This window comes from Meleagris gallopavo, chromosome 25 (assembly GCF_905368555.1).
Source record: "Meleagris gallopavo chromosome 25, MGAL_WU_HG_1.1, whole genome shotgun sequence".
In the NCBI taxonomy this organism is placed as follows: domain Eukaryota; kingdom Metazoa; phylum Chordata; class Aves; order Galliformes; family Phasianidae; genus Meleagris; species Meleagris gallopavo.
In genome coordinates, this window is record NC_139428.1 from 471178 (window position 1) to 486389 (window position 15212).

The following is a 15212-nucleotide window of genomic DNA, read 5'->3' on the forward strand; positions in this document are numbered from 1 at the left end:
ACTGCAGGGAATTAACAGAGAACCAATGCCATAAGCTGTTCAGTGGAACGAGGAGATGACAATGAGACCTGAGAACAGTATCACATACTTACTTATCATGCACAAGAAACATAACAGATGTACCATAAACCAAACCAAAAGAACACCATCCACAAACAAAACCGAGAGTAACAGAAGATTACAGTTCATGTCACCAAACAGCAAGAAACGTTCAACATCAAGAAGAAAGTTAAAGTTGAAACTTACAATTACCTGCTGGTCTGGGGGAATAAACTCAAGGGCCTTCTGGATCACCCTACATCCATACATCTGCAAAGCCAGGGACAGAACATGCCCACGGATACGTTCTGCCAAGGCTAACTTTTGCTCCAGGCTGCCAAACTGGAAAGATTAAAACCAATCACCACAAGCACAAAATCTTCGTGTGGTCAAGCAGCACAGCAGCCCTCCCAATCTGTCCTACCGAAGTGTTAAACAAGAAACACTGTTCTTACTGAAAAAAAAATAACAGCTCAATGGACCTGAACAGGCAGAAGTGAGATGTTTGTTCTGGCTCTGATAGGTCTGACACATTTGAAACAAATTCCAGAGTATGTGCCACTTTGCTAATGCAGTAACCCTTGAGAGGGTTGCTATAAAATTACTGGATTGAAAAACAAACTAAAATCACCAAGGCTGAGTAAAGAAGGAACTGACCAGTTTCAAGAAGAGAGAAGCAGCTGCTCATTCTCCTTGCATGTAAACACACACTTTTCTTCAATGGATGCTGTTTGTTGTGTTTTTAACACAAGTGCTTTCCAAAGTCTGTACTGTTTCTAAGTACATGAGAACTGACAGCTCAGTGCAGCATCCACTGAGACAAAACTAATACTTGTTGGATCTCAGTCCCCTCAATATGTTATTTATTCCTCCAATTTTTTAACATCAAAAGGCAAAATCTGTTCTTTAGAAGAGGTTTTCAGTCCCACATTACAATCACCCCAACAGGAATGATACAGCAGCACGTGGAAATGAAATGACATCAGTGTAGCCAGATACCCAACCTGAGTCAAATGGCATGGCTTCTAAGAACTCAGCCTATGCCTCAGGACAGCAGGCATCTGAGCAAGAGTTGTGAAGAGGGGAAACGAAAACTTACTTCAAAGAATTTCTGGATGACATAATTTCCAAATACGTCCACCATCAACTGATAAGCTGCCTGGAGGATCTCGTTGAACACAAGCTGACGTTCTGCTGGGGTAGCACGCTCCAGTTTCAGCTGAATAAACCTGAAATATAAGGCTGCTGTGATGCCACTGACAAATGCGTCCTCAGAGCATTTGTTAACACAAATCCACTCATAATCTTCACACCCTGAGCTTTTACAAAACACAGGTCTTTAAAGAACAAGTGCCCTATATCACAGCAGTCTGAAATCTTGAGTGGTGGCACTCACGAGGTGTATGCCTACGTGCCATTATCTATATGCCAAAGACTCGAGCAAAGCAGATCTCAACAGAGTAACATGGCAAGGTCTCACATCCAGGCAGCTTTCAAATGAGTTCAGCTGTACCAGTGGGACTACCAAGCAAACTCCTTTTTGGAGAGGGAAGCCAGAAGCCATGCTATAAGAACTTGACTCCAGTCTACAAGGAGGAGGGTCAGTGTTACATCACCCAGCTTAATGTCTTTTCACACCTCCTTTTCCACTTCACGCCTTCCTTTCCTTTATTCCAGGATGCACTGCAAGCTGCAAACCACGTCAAATCAAAAAGCAGCTGTCGCAAAAACTCCCTACAGTGCAAGGTTTTACATCCCACCTGGATCCATGCTGGTCCTGGGAGAACTCCATGATGTGCCCAGCAATCTCCCTCAGCTGTAAGTTGGGGTAGCGGTTATTGCGGAAGTCTTCGAGCAGCCTGCTGCGGCCGGAGGGCATAACATCAGACATGCCATAGCGCAGGCGGGACGAGGGGAACAGCGTGCTGCTGGGGCTGAAGAGGCTGGAGGCACTGCTTGCACTGCGGTACTTGGCTTCAGCTCCAGGAGCAGCAGAGATGTAACGGCCGCTTCCGTTTGTGAGCCCTCCTGCAAGTCATAAAAACCCAAGGGTTTCAGAAGACGCAAATGAATTCCGTGGCTGTTTCATTTCAAATGGATGCACAGCCTTTGCACGGCATTTTACTTCTGATTACTCCTTTTCCATCAAGACGGATTTATGACACAGCTCAAGTAGGGAAGTACTCTCAACCAAGCTAAACCAACTGCCCCCAAAATAATTTGGGTGGGAATACATTCGAGCAGTTCCTTAGCATGGCACTCGTGTATTAGGTTGGGATGAACTGAAGTGTTCAGAGAAGAACATGCGGTAGTAACTTCTGCTCCTCACTCTGTTGGCATTGTCTAAACCATACATGTCAATCCCACTGCTTGCATTTTTTGCTAACTTGAGATTTCAAATTACTTTATTCTGTTCCTCACCTTCATTTTTTCCCCACCTACTCTGCTGCTGATCCAACCCCATCTAAACAGAAGCGTCACAGGAGTAGGGACAGAATTAAAGCAAAATCAGACAGCAAAAAGGCAGCAAGAAGCAAGCAGAAAAACAAAGATTACAAAACAAATCACTGTTCAATACAGATAAACACCAGTAAGTTAAAAGCAATGAAGATCACAAAGAATCCTTTCAAATACGTACTAAACGTTTTCATTCATACTAAGAAAGCACCCAGTAATAGGCCTGGGAAATATCCATCACAAACCGGGGAACTGCAAGTGCTGACAGCAGTCAGCTTAAGCCTGTAAATGCCATTTCCTTGCCTGTCCCTTCTGCACTGTGCTCAGCAGCACAGCAGAGGGCTCATTCCTGCAGGGCTCGGGATCCCTCTGCTGGCCAAAGGCTGCAAGCTACTTGGGCGTGTGATTTCTCTAGAGCTGGCTAGAGATCTGTTAAGAATATCCCTATCGCATGGGAACGTGCCAGCTGGACAGCCGACGGGAGGCACAAGGGAAACCACTTGAAAAGATCCACAGGTGATCTTTGCAAAGGAGGAGAGGGAAGACCTGCAAAGGCAAAGGTCCGTAGGTCTATCTGCAAAGAGAACAGGCCTTCTCCCAGCAGCCATGCAAACAACAGGTCCAAAATTAAAATATATTAATTAAAAAAAAAAAAAAATAAGAACAGAGTGAACTGCACTCCCTGCCAGCAATGCCTCAAGGAAGCTTCCGTGCAGGAAACACTACATGAGAATTAAGTATCTGATAACGGGCCAATTAAGTTTCCCCACCTCTGAGCAGGCAGGCATGTTCTGACTTCTCTCCACCTGCTGCCAAACCTCTGCTTTCTCAGGAGGAAAGCAACTCAAGAACTTCCCGTTCTCATCTCTTCCTTGTGCTGCTTTGCCAGCGGTGTGGCCGGCATTTTCTCTAGCTGATTTTTTAATTCAGAGCTCTAACAAGTGACTAAGTGATATTCCTTACTGCTGGAAGGACAAGCAAATGCAAAGGGAGTATGAAATCAATAGTTTCTAAGGTAAAGGAAAGCAAATTAATGAGCAATGGTGTACTGAGTCTCCGCTGCACTCCAAGCACTCAGTTACCCTTTGTTTTTCCAAAGCCTGGAGCAGGTCAGAGCCATGGCACAACACACTGAAATGAAAAACTGCTTCTTGATCTGCTACAAATGGCTGTAAGTGGGAAGAGCTGAGCACTGATGCTGTTACCATCTATGTCCCGTCTCTTATTTCAGAGGGAAAGTATCCTTTGTACAGCCTTCTCTGCCAGAGGTAGGGCCAAACCTGATCACTTTGAAGGCTAAACCACTTACGTTTCCCTAAAGGTCTCCCTTCTGCTGGAGGTGCTGACTGAAGGCCTCTTCGTAAGGTTCAACATCATACTGGGAATTAGAGACCATGCAGGGACAACTTTCCTAACAACACAACTGCTTCTGAAACCCATGTCCCAAACTCCTGAGCATCTTAAGCTCCTGTACCCTAACGTGTAAACAGGACCACAAGATGGGTAAAAAGGAGGCTTCAGTGTGATCTTACTGAATGAAAATGCTCCCTGTTCAAAAACACATGGGGGGTTGGGGGGGAGGGGGAAGAAGCACTGATGAAGCTTGTGGGAACACCAAGGCAGATCCCAGAGAACAGATGTGCCTCCTGCAAAGCTACTGGGTAGCAATCAGCCCCTGGCAGGGGCTGGGACTTGATCTTTAACTCGAGTCACTGTGTGATTCTACGAAGCTGTTGGCACTGACATTCCTGTGTCCTCAGCCAGAACAAGCTCCAAGAGAAGGTCTGCAAGCTGTCTGCAGCCATCAGGCCGTGCCAGCACCTGGCTGCCCACGCTGAGCACTCTGACAGCACACAGCACATGGAGCTGCACAGAAGAAACAGGTGTGGCACAGTTCTGCTTCTAAACAGACTGCCAGAGGAAGGCTGTACCTTCACTGTATGAACCTACAGTGCTTTTGTCTCAGCTATGCACACTTGCACATGCTGCACACACCTCTGAGCTTAAAGCGTGTATTTAGCTCAGCTCTCCTCCCTCAGCAGTTCTCGTAAGGACTGCATGCTGACTTCAGGCACTCGTGATTGTCCAGGTATTCCACAAGGTCACTTCATAACACCAGAAGAAAGCTGGGACAAGTACCATTTTTCACAGCTGTGAGCTCTCAAAGAAGCCACAAGAGCAGGAGCTGAATCTTGACAACAAGCCCTGCCAACAACCAACTCTTACAACCCTGTGTGACAAAGCCAAACCCATCACACAAGCAGCACTTAGCCTCTCCTGACTGCAAATGGGACTCAGCACCAGCTTCTTAAGTCGTCCTGTAACCTTGAAATTGAACTACACAAAGCAACTCCTCCACACCTCACAGCGATGGGATTTGGCTGCTCTAATTTCCCTTTTGGCAAACGCCACATTTGAGTGTTCCCATCTGTCCTTTCACTTTTACGTATTAAGGAAACTCTTCTCAGCCTCTTTATCACAAACAATTTTTGATATCATTCCAGAAAAGGAGTCTGCCTCAAGCTTCTTCTAATGCCTGTGATGTTTTCATCGCATTCAAACTTATTTTATAACTCCAAGAAATGGTGACTGCGTTCATACTGTGTCTACAGGTGAAAGAGAACACAATAAAATGACCCTAAAGATTTCAAGGTAAAACCCACACCCAGCTGTGAGACTTCTCCTGCAGTAACCACCAGGCATGAAGTCAGCCACAGAGAGCTGACAGCTGCCACAAGGGAAAGAGCATCAGGTCAGAATGGGAAGACCCATGCTAACTGCCCTGGGGCACGGTCCACTTGTGTAAATGGCAGCTCTCCTTTCTTTCCAGTGTTTGTTCTTGCAGCAGACTAACCTCCCTCTGATTCAGTTCTTAAGATTCATTCTTGTTTGCCTGCAGGGGCAACAGACTTTTCCTAGAGCCAGAATTTGACTCTGTTAGTCTTTAATTTAGTGTAGCTATTCAACTGTCAGCTTAAGGACTATACAGCTGCATAAATAAAGCTAAAACTCTATCCAACTCTATTAAAGCTCAGAATAAGAGGAGATGGTAAATTTAAGGCTGATCTCAAAAATCCAATTTATTACTATTTCACACTAACCTTTAGCCAGAATCAGCATTTATCATGCTCACATTCAGTAAATAAATACACTATCTGATGAGTAACAGAGTGTGCAAGCATGTAGGAAGCATTCTGAGAGACAGAAGTTGCATTAAATCCAGACAGATACTTGACAGAACCAAAACAAAGCAATACTCTGAACAAACACTAAATTATTTGGCGCAGATGCAAAGAGCAACCCATCTTTTTTGTTTATGAGGCCTGGGAATGAATGCTTCAGGAAGTTCAGATCAGCGCTGCTTTATATTTAATACATGCTTTATTTTAAAGCCTTTATTGCATTTAACTGTTCTGGACCAACTCAGAGATGTAACTTGCATGAAGCAATATATTTAACCAACACTAAGAAGTCATGTGCTAATCTGCTTTGATAATGTTATACTGATGGGAATTTTCCAAAAGCAAAACGAAAATCCTCAGCTAGAATTACTGCCCTAGATAAGATCACATATTTTGGTTAAGAGAAGCAGCTTTATTCTAAGTTAATTAACTTGTTATTGAAAACTGATTGGATATTTTGCAACATCTGACAAGCTTACGGATCAGTCCCTACGTATCTATTCAGCTCAAGGGTAATAACAAACAATTGGTGCTTTCTCTGTGTGAGAAAACTGTTTTTAAAACACCTGGAAATGTCATCCAAGTTAATGTTAATTTAGAGATGAAGAATTTAGGGAGCAATGCACATCCCTTCCTCTTTGAGAGCTCAGCTACCGAGAGGGGCACCAACACAGAACACAGGTCCTGCAACTCCTGCAATTCACCAGCAGTTCACCAGCTCCTGCTAAAGCAGGGAATCCGTGGCAGGAATCAGAGCAGCCAGCAGAGCACACGCACCTCACCCACACAGCAGGGCACGTGCTGGCATCTCTGCACAAAGGGAGAGCACAGCAGCAGTAATCTCAGACTTTTTTTGTGGCTCTTACCCAGGTTTAGACTGGAAGAAGATCCATGTGAAGATAAGGAAGGTGGTGGAGTCTGAGAGTGGCCAGGTCCTTGGCTGGGCAGAGGCATACCCACAGGTCCAGGAGAGGAGGAAAACCCGAGGCCATTGTAAAAACTGTGTCCGATAGGTGTCAAACTGCTGGATGTCCTCTTGTACAGGTCACTGCTCCCTGTCAGGGAATCTCGGCGAGAGCCGCTGCCAGTGTTGGAGTTGGCAACTGAAAGAGGATGAGAGCAGAGGTGAGTGTGGACAACAAACTGCCTGAGACAGCATAAAACCTAAAGATGCCTGCAGACCTGACAAAAACATCATAGGGCCTATAAGCAACACTGCATGGTAGTATTGCTTTCCTAAGGGAAGTGCATGTGCCCAAACGAAACGCAGTAATTACAGACGTTGCTGGTGGTCAAGTTAGAAATCCTTGGTTCAAATAATTAGCCCAAATCTTGCCTTTGTTTCCTATAGTTTAGTAGCTTTCATACTGAGAGAACACATCCAGAAATACAGCTCCAAAAGCCAAAAGATCAGAAGATACGACCTACCCAAAGGAAGTGACAGAATAAAAAAAACAAATGACACAAGTACTTTGGCTTCTGGGTGCAAGCACTTGCATTTTGCTTCTGAACCCTGAAAAGAAGGGTTTGCACACTACAAAGGGCTTTTTCCCTCAGTGCTTTGCTTTGTTTAAGGGAAGTTATTAGATCTCCTACAAGCACTGCCTCATATTTGTTCTTTGGCCATCAGAGCTAAAACAAATCCACCGTGAGATTTCACCTATTCTTTACTTAAGAGCATATACAGCTTCGTGTGCATTTCCTTGGAACCCTCCTCCTCACCTTTCATTATATTAGAGAACAGCTGAGGAGTCACTTCTTTTTTACTTCTGTTTGCATCAGGGTTTATTGAGATGGAAATCAGAATTTAAGTTAAGCACATAAAAACATTTTGGAGTTTTCTTGTAAATGAAATAAAAACCTCTTCAAACACACTTGAGAAATAATCATTTTTGCATTAAAATCTCATTTAATAGTAGAATTGTTTACGATTGTAATGAATTAATCATTTTTTTTCCATGACTGTACATAACTTCTAGAAGCAACGGCGTCACATTTTTGTTCATGGATCAAGGGAAAACAAGCTTGTGCATCTCAGCTTTGCACAAACCAGTCACTGAATTCAATTAGTCAAATGAACTGGAATGAAAGAAGTGAATTCTGCATTTACTTTAATTCAAGATGGTTCTCATTTTCAGGCTGGGATTAAGGAAAATATTTAGAGTAGCTTTTAAATAAACCTGCGACTTGATTCAGGGACACTGCATCTCTTGGCCTCTTCTGATGGATCAGGTTCTAGAGGCATGCTTTAACTTGCCCCTCAGACTGATGAAAGCAGGAAAGGCCAGGACATAATTACTACCTCTAAGACTAAGCAGCAATTAAAACAATTGTTCTACTTCAAAAATAAAATCAATTAAAAATAAAAGGAAAAAATCTCAACCCACAGACATCTTTCTGGTTTGGTTTTATTCTGAAAAAAAAAAATCATTGTCTCCAACTGCCCTACAAGCAAATCAAAAGAAAGTTTCCGTATTTCTTGCAACCACAAGCCCTGGCTTCTTTTGGGCTGTAAGATAGAAACAATGCCCAGAAAAAAGCACAGAAACCACCTTCTTTAAGCCACCAGAAGTTCCTCAGCCATTGCTGAGTAAGAGTCAGCACACAGACAGTTACCCCTGCGGAGCCAATTCCTGCCAGGCCAGTATCTCCACCAAGCACATCCAAGTAAAGGCGAGGTGATCCAGAGCTGTTCAACAGCTTTCGTGCAGCAGCAAAAGGATGTCTGACAATGCATCAAATGCACGGAACAAATTTAATATATTATCTGCTAAAAGAAGTCTCATCAGAACGCAGTGTGCATGCTGAAAGCCAAAACAGCTCCCAGTGAAGCAGCCACAGCTCCTACCTGCCGTCCCGAAGCCTCCCAGTGCAGACCCCAGCGTGGCACCAAGGGAGCTGCTGCTCCCAAAGCCCAGGGAGGTGTTGGCAGGCTGGGCAGAGCCCTGAGAAAAGAGGGAGCTGCTCTGGGAATTGCTGCTGAGTGAGTTGTTGCCATAAAACGAGCTGGAGGCCAGGTTGTTGGTGGGCTGCTGCTGCGGCTGAGGCTGGGGCTGCTGTGTTCCCAGGGGGCGGAAGGGGCCGTTGGTGGTTCCTGCCAGGCCCCCAGCAGCACCGTTGGCTGAAGCTGCTGCTGCTGCAACTGCTGTAGAGAAAGTAATAGGAAGCAGAGTTTGAAAAATCATTTTGTATCTGGTTTAGAAGTCAAGTTTCATCAGGTTCCTTTTATTTCCTATAGATTTTTTTCTTTTCTTTTTTTTTTTTTTTTTTTTTCCTCTCAGGATGAAAATCTCCCTTTCACATCAAACTCTTCAAACACCTCTTTACTCTAAATCTATGCTCCTCCATCAGTCTTGCGTAGAGCCACCAAATACCAAAGTGTAGAAATTATTATTACTGCTGTTTGTATTATTACAGCTACATGGATCAAACAAGTTCCCTAAGATCTGAGATCCAATAACTCAGGCACACACTTAGTGCTAGCCAATCAAGGAACCTGAGTTTAGAAATCACCAGTGCATGAAACCCACTCCTGCAGTGCTAAGAAGATCAAAACCAAGTACTTTTGTTCTCCAGCTGGTTCCAAAGCAAAAGGAAAAAAGCAAAATAAGCCAGAGCTACAAGGAAACAATTTAAAAGCCCATTTCATAATCTGTTAGCAACACTGGTCAGGAATGCTTACACACAGATTCTTGCTTGAAAAATTGCTTTTAAACCTTGAACTCCCAAAACAACCCTAATAAAATCCAAAACAACTTGTGGCAATGACCAGGCATATAACATTCTATGTAAGCAAGGCTCTCGTTTGGAAGTTTGACATAGGCTAATGCCCTTTATTGTGTGGGAAACTGAGTGTCAGCAGACCAACTGAAATAACTCGCATAATTCAGCAAAATAACACCGCTTATGCTATGCTACCTTCTCAATTATTTCTCAAGGCTCAGCTCACAATGAGTCCAGAAAAAGCTCTCAACAAAATCCCTGCAGTGGATCTCAGTGAGGGCAAGTGAGTCATCATTGCCAGAAGGGCACAGAGGGGCTCAGTCCCACTCTCTGTGGATGGAGGCACTGTGGTGGGAGCACGTTTCCACCTGGCTGGGTTGGAACTCACCTGCCTGTGCTGCAGAGGAGCTGATGATGACTGGTGCAGGGGCCACCAGGCGCACGGGTGCCCCCAGGCCATTCCTGGCCCCCGCATTCACCACGAGAGCACCAGTTTGGTCGTAGTAAGCAGCAGGAGCCAGCACAGGGTACCCTGGAGAAACAAATTACAGCACACGGTGAGGTTACGAGCAGCACAACATGTGGGCACAAACACCTGCATTTTGGTAACATTTCTAAGCGAAAATCACAATGGTAAAGGAGAAAAGCAACAATTTTGATTCTTGTGAAGCAAGTTCTCTGCATTAACCACCCACAACTTCCACACTTACATTTCTACCTCTAAGTCTTTCAGTTAGGGAAGAATTTTTTTTTTTTTTTTTTTTTCCCCTGAAGCTCCTATATGCCCTTTGTGTAAATTCAGTTACCCAGAGGGGGAAAAAAAAAAGTCTTAAAATACTACAGTGCTATTTCTTTTCCCTTACAAGTACAGCCTGTGCTGGCACACTCCATGTGAGCACACTGCGCTTCCATCTCTCCCACTGCATGTTGGAGCAGTTCTGTGTGCACACACAAATAAGGCAGAGAATTTCAAGCTATGTTCAAGATGTGTCTTTTGAAGATACATATTTATAATGGAGCATTCTTAAATGCATACAAATACTCTTAAACAAAAAACATGCTTATGACACAAAGAGCAGCAAGCAACAGTCCTTCCATAGCATACAGCTGCTCAGTTTAGGTACCCAGCTTTAGCATTTTAGACTAAAATACTCTACACACAACAAAGAACAACACAGGAAAAAATAAAGTTCCCTATACTGGGGTCACAAAGAGGAAAGTGTTCTGTGAACATTTGTTCTGAAGCTGCAGCCTCCAGAACCCCAACAGCACAGACTCAAGTTCCACAGAGTACTTGAAAGCATGTATGCTAGAGCTCACTTTGTAACTGAATACAGCAACACTCTTCTTAAGCCTTAAAAAAAAAAAAAAAAAAAAAAAACAACAAAAAACACATGAAGCAACTGTGTGGCACTTCCAGTAAGCAGACCTGAGGCCCCAATAATTCTCTTTGGTTGCATTTGACCAACAGGACACACTTGTACATTATTCAAAAAAACACTTACATATGCACTTTGTCGTTACAACAGTATTTTGCATAACCAGTGTCAGAAGCATCTGTACCACACAGACTCGTGGATCAGAGCTAAAACCCACGCAGCACTTCTCTCCTGCAGAATTATAACAGAACTCTGCTTTTGCCTCTTTTTCTTTTCTAAGCCACTAGTATTTGGAAGAAATTATGAAGAGGAAGTCCTTAACCTGTTAAAATCAAGCACTTGACAGGGATGGGCAGACAAGGCTAATGAACAGTACAAAGATATCTCAGAGGTCTTAAAATAAAAATCACATAAGGTAGCATGAACCATAGAAAATCATGGAAATGACTTTCAGTAGGAGCCATCAATTTTGGGTATGCAATTAATGCGTAGGTACAGCTGATAACATTTGCCTCACCTGTGATACAGGAATCTAAACCCTGCTTTAACTTAATGCTGCACTGGTGGTGATGCTGTATCTAACAGACTCACCAAAATGCCTTGTATACTCACAGATTAAAACCATGAAACACTGTAATAGAAATAAAACTGATGAAGGCCAGGCAAACGTGACACCACGCAGGCACTCAAGATGCAATCTTCTTGGATCTCACTGGACAAGTCACAGCCCTCTCGGGCTCCCTACCTGGCATCCCTGCTGCCAGCCCTTGTCCAAAGGCAAGGGCAGAGTTGACGGCGGCAGCAGCCACCAGAGGATCAGTCTGCTGTCCCTGCTGGTTCTGGTTTGGGGTCAAAGGACGCTGACTGGCTCCTCCACGTAGAACCTGGAGAAAACAGGAAACGGGTCCGGTTACTTTGACACCCGGGAATAAGCCACAGTAACCACACTGCAGGAGTCCAGCAGCAACCTAAGCTGCTAGCTCTTGCACACAGTGGCAGCTGTGTCACAACTGGTGCATGACAATCCCTCCTCTCAGAACACAACTGCCTTCACCACCAAAAATGTTAGCACTGTTTCCAATGGGTAAATGCCTAAGACTCAATTTAAATAACACACCCTTCTTCAGGCTTCTCAAGCATAATCTCAAAGAGTTTCAATTCTTCTATTCTCAATTTCTTCTGCTCTCTTGACATACCTTCAGTGCTCATCCTCCATTAGAAGCGTCTGTGAGCCATCTGTCCCATTAGAGACAACATTTGGTCTCTGCCACAAGAGCACACTGAAAGCCCACTTACGCAGAAACCTTTACAGACTTGAGAGCTGTGGGCTGATGACGAGGTGACACAGGTTTTTCCAAACTGCCATCCACCTCAGAAAACAGTGACCCACTGACACGACACTTACTCACTGGAAAGAATGACCAGAGATCACACACAGCCTTTTCTACGTAGCTCTTGTGGTTTAAGCACACATTGCTCTGAAAAGGGAAGATGGCAAACTGACCTTTCCTGCAATTATCTGCAACAGGCTTTGTTTGCAAAAGCCTTTTACTCAGTGGTGATGTTAGAGCCTGCAGCCACTTGTGAGGTCAGCTCATTAAAAGAGCTCTCCTTTGGTACTCAGCACGCATTGTTGCAAAAATTAACATTGTATGTGTCACCCGATAAAGCTGTTAAAAGCAACCAACTGCTTTCTGCAAGCGACTGGGGGAGGATATTGAAGCTAACAGACTTGAGACATATCCCAGAGCTAGCTTCTGCTGTCAAAGCCTGAACGTGAACTCTTCACCTCTTTCCAGCCTAGGAAGCCTCACAAGCTGCAGCTGCTTGGTAAGCACACAATGCACAGGCTCTCTGCAGAATGCAGCTGATGGACGACGTGCTGCAGTAAGTGAAGAGCTGGCAGTTTTATAAATACACTATCCCTCCTAAGATGTTGTGAGCATCACAAACAGACTGTCCACACTCATCACTCTGTATTTCTAAAACGTTCACCTCAGCACTTCTCTGAAGGATTGCATCCAAAAATGTACACTTATCTTCTTACAGATAGAAAGTCCGCATTAAAAATAATACCCGCAATCCCCACTCATGCCTGCTTTGTGGCTACAGAACAATGAAAAATATCATAAAGGCTACTGATGATTGATAGATATTGCTTTAATAGCTTAAGCCTTTGCAGAAGCTCTCTTTGCACATACCTATTTAAAGGGGAAAGGTTCACAGTCTGAATGCCAAAGCACAGATGTGCCACACTTAACTCCATTTACCTGCGTGCATGGATGTGTGCAGAAGGTCTGTTCAACACACTCCTGTCAGAGACCTGCCAGGTGGGGAGGTTTGATGATTAACTTTGTCAGGAGCAAAGCCTTCTCCTTCTGATCACTGGTCTAGAACCACTGATGTTAAACATCGTTCCTTTTCTTATCTGAAAAGGCCTTAAAGTGCTACGTAATCTTTTTTAGCTTTATTGTTTTGCTGTGTTTTTTGTTGTTGTTGTTTATTTTTTAAACAAAAGCTAATAAATGTAGTTGTCAATTGGAATCTTCTTCAAGGCCTGAAATCTCAAAAGCACAAAGGCCAGAACGGAAGGCTCTGCGTCTCCTCCCTTTCCAGTAGAATAATGAATCAATTTTGTATCCAAGAAGGAACTCCCGTGGGATAGCAGCTGATAGTACTGCATTAACCCAACTTCAGGAGAGGAGCAGTGCTTTATCCAGACATCAGACCAGGAAGCTGCACAGCACAGCCAGCCGAGTAACAGAAGCCCCAGTCCAGCTCATGACACCCATCTGACAGGCCTTCTTTCAGCTCAAAGTGGAGTACATCTGTGCAGACATCTGGTGGGAGCACAACCCAAAGAAGAACAGCAGGGTGACCCTAATCCTCCTAGCATTTGACTTCTCAGGTTTTACTAACAAGAACTGCACTTTTATTTTCTTGAAGAAAAGAAGAAAACACCTGTATAGAACAGCACCTTGAAGCAGAGAGCACACCACTTACCTGCATGGAGTACTGGACACAATTTCATCTTCTCCACAGCTTTCACATGGAAACCAATTATACAGCCATGACTTCCACTCACACACCGGCACATGCTTGCTAATAAATGACTGTACATTATTTCACGTGCCAGAGCACCCTACCACATACCTGTTGCTGGCCCTGCTGGGTTTGCTGAGTGGTCTGCTGATTTGCTGAGTTAGTGGCAGCAGCAGCTGCTGCAGCTTGCTGCTGGAAGAGGCTGGCAGGATAAACTCCCCAGGGTGTAACTCCGTAGTACTGGTGAGGGACAACTGCAGGGCCTGAAACACAAAAGAACTGGTGAGCTTCTGCGGTGTCACCAGCATTACACAGCAAAGTCACCAAAAATACCTGCACGCCGTGTTTGATTTTACAAATCTTAGTTCAGGATTATCGGCTTTAAAGTCTTTCCAAATAGGAAGGGATTGTGCTATCTGTAACGTTCATTTTAAGAAAGCTTATTAGTCAGACCTGAAATTTCATCTTTACTTGGTTTTACCTTAGCAGAAGTCCAGTCCTGCTGACAGTGATCCTGCTGGAACTCCACGTTTCTATTGGTGAGCCCTAATTTTATAGCGAAGCAACAAAACTTTTTACTTCTAACAAAAAGAGAAGGAAACGTCTAAACCAAGATACTGAAGTCGCTCCTAATCTTAACTGACACTGGAGGCTCGGTAACACCCACCATTTAGCTCCCAATAAATAAGGTATAAAATAACAGTCCTTCTTCACAGCCAGATACCTTCAATTCCCCAGTGTGAGAAACGTTGTTCTTATAGCCACTCAGTCCTACCCTGTGTTCACAAACCACCACAAGAGAGCCCAGAAGATCCCCTATCTTTCCACATCCCACCTTCCTGTAACTGCTGCGTCCATTTAAGAGTTTTTTTTTTTTTTTTTTTAATAAGTAATTATCTTGAGAGAAGAACAAAGAAAGCATTGTGCTTCATCAGCGCTCAGGGCACTGCACGCTTCATTGGGTGACAGTAAAACAGCCAAGTGTATCCTTAAATAATCCTGGTGTCATGGCATAACATGGAAGAAGAGATGAGCCCTTGGCACTGAACAGCACAGACCCCCCCACCTTTGTGAATCCAACAGTATTTTTAATCTGTCTGCTCTGTATCTTGTGAAAAGGTCGTCAGGAAAGTATTTCCTTCACTCTTCCAGTACAGCACCTATTCCAGGAGTTGAATAGCACTTCCCTGCAGTAAAAGCACCTTGCAGCATGACAGCCTTAAGACAGAGCGCTGCATATTGGACAGCAATAAATACTGGTCAAATAAACAACTATTTAGTGAATCTGAACCACACAGCTGGTCTTCAACGAAGCAAAAATAGCTTCTATTTTAAGAGTTAGCATTTCAGTTCTAACCAAGTCGTTCATGTAGTGCTGTTAGTCTGCTCA

At 44.0% G+C, this 15212-nt stretch overlaps 1 protein-coding gene across 8 annotated transcripts in view; it reads right to left on the reverse strand.

Annotated features, from left to right (window-relative positions):
* The window catches only part of PUM1 (pumilio RNA binding family member 1), a 67855-nt gene that overhangs the window by 10162 nt on the left and 42481 nt on the right, over positions 1–15212 (reverse strand). For 5 of the 8 annotated variants that reach the window (XM_085208543.1, XM_085208546.1, XM_085208545.1 and 2 more), the window contains 8 exons: positions 13934–14085; positions 11526–11664; positions 9790–9933; positions 8527–8823; positions 6545–6781; positions 1800–2067; positions 1139–1268; positions 247–381 (listed from right to left, as the gene is read on the reverse strand). In XM_085208543.1, coding sequence (XP_085064669.1) covers positions 247–381; positions 1139–1268; positions 1800–2067; positions 6545–6781; positions 8527–8823; positions 9790–9933; positions 11526–11664; positions 13934–14085 — 1502 coding nt within the window. The remainder of the gene's footprint in view (positions 1–246; positions 382–1138; positions 1269–1799; positions 2068–6544; positions 6782–8526; positions 8824–9789; positions 9934–11525; positions 11665–13933; positions 14086–15212) is intronic. The other 3 variants (XM_085208549.1, XM_085208547.1, XM_085208544.1) reach the window with 1 other exon arrangement.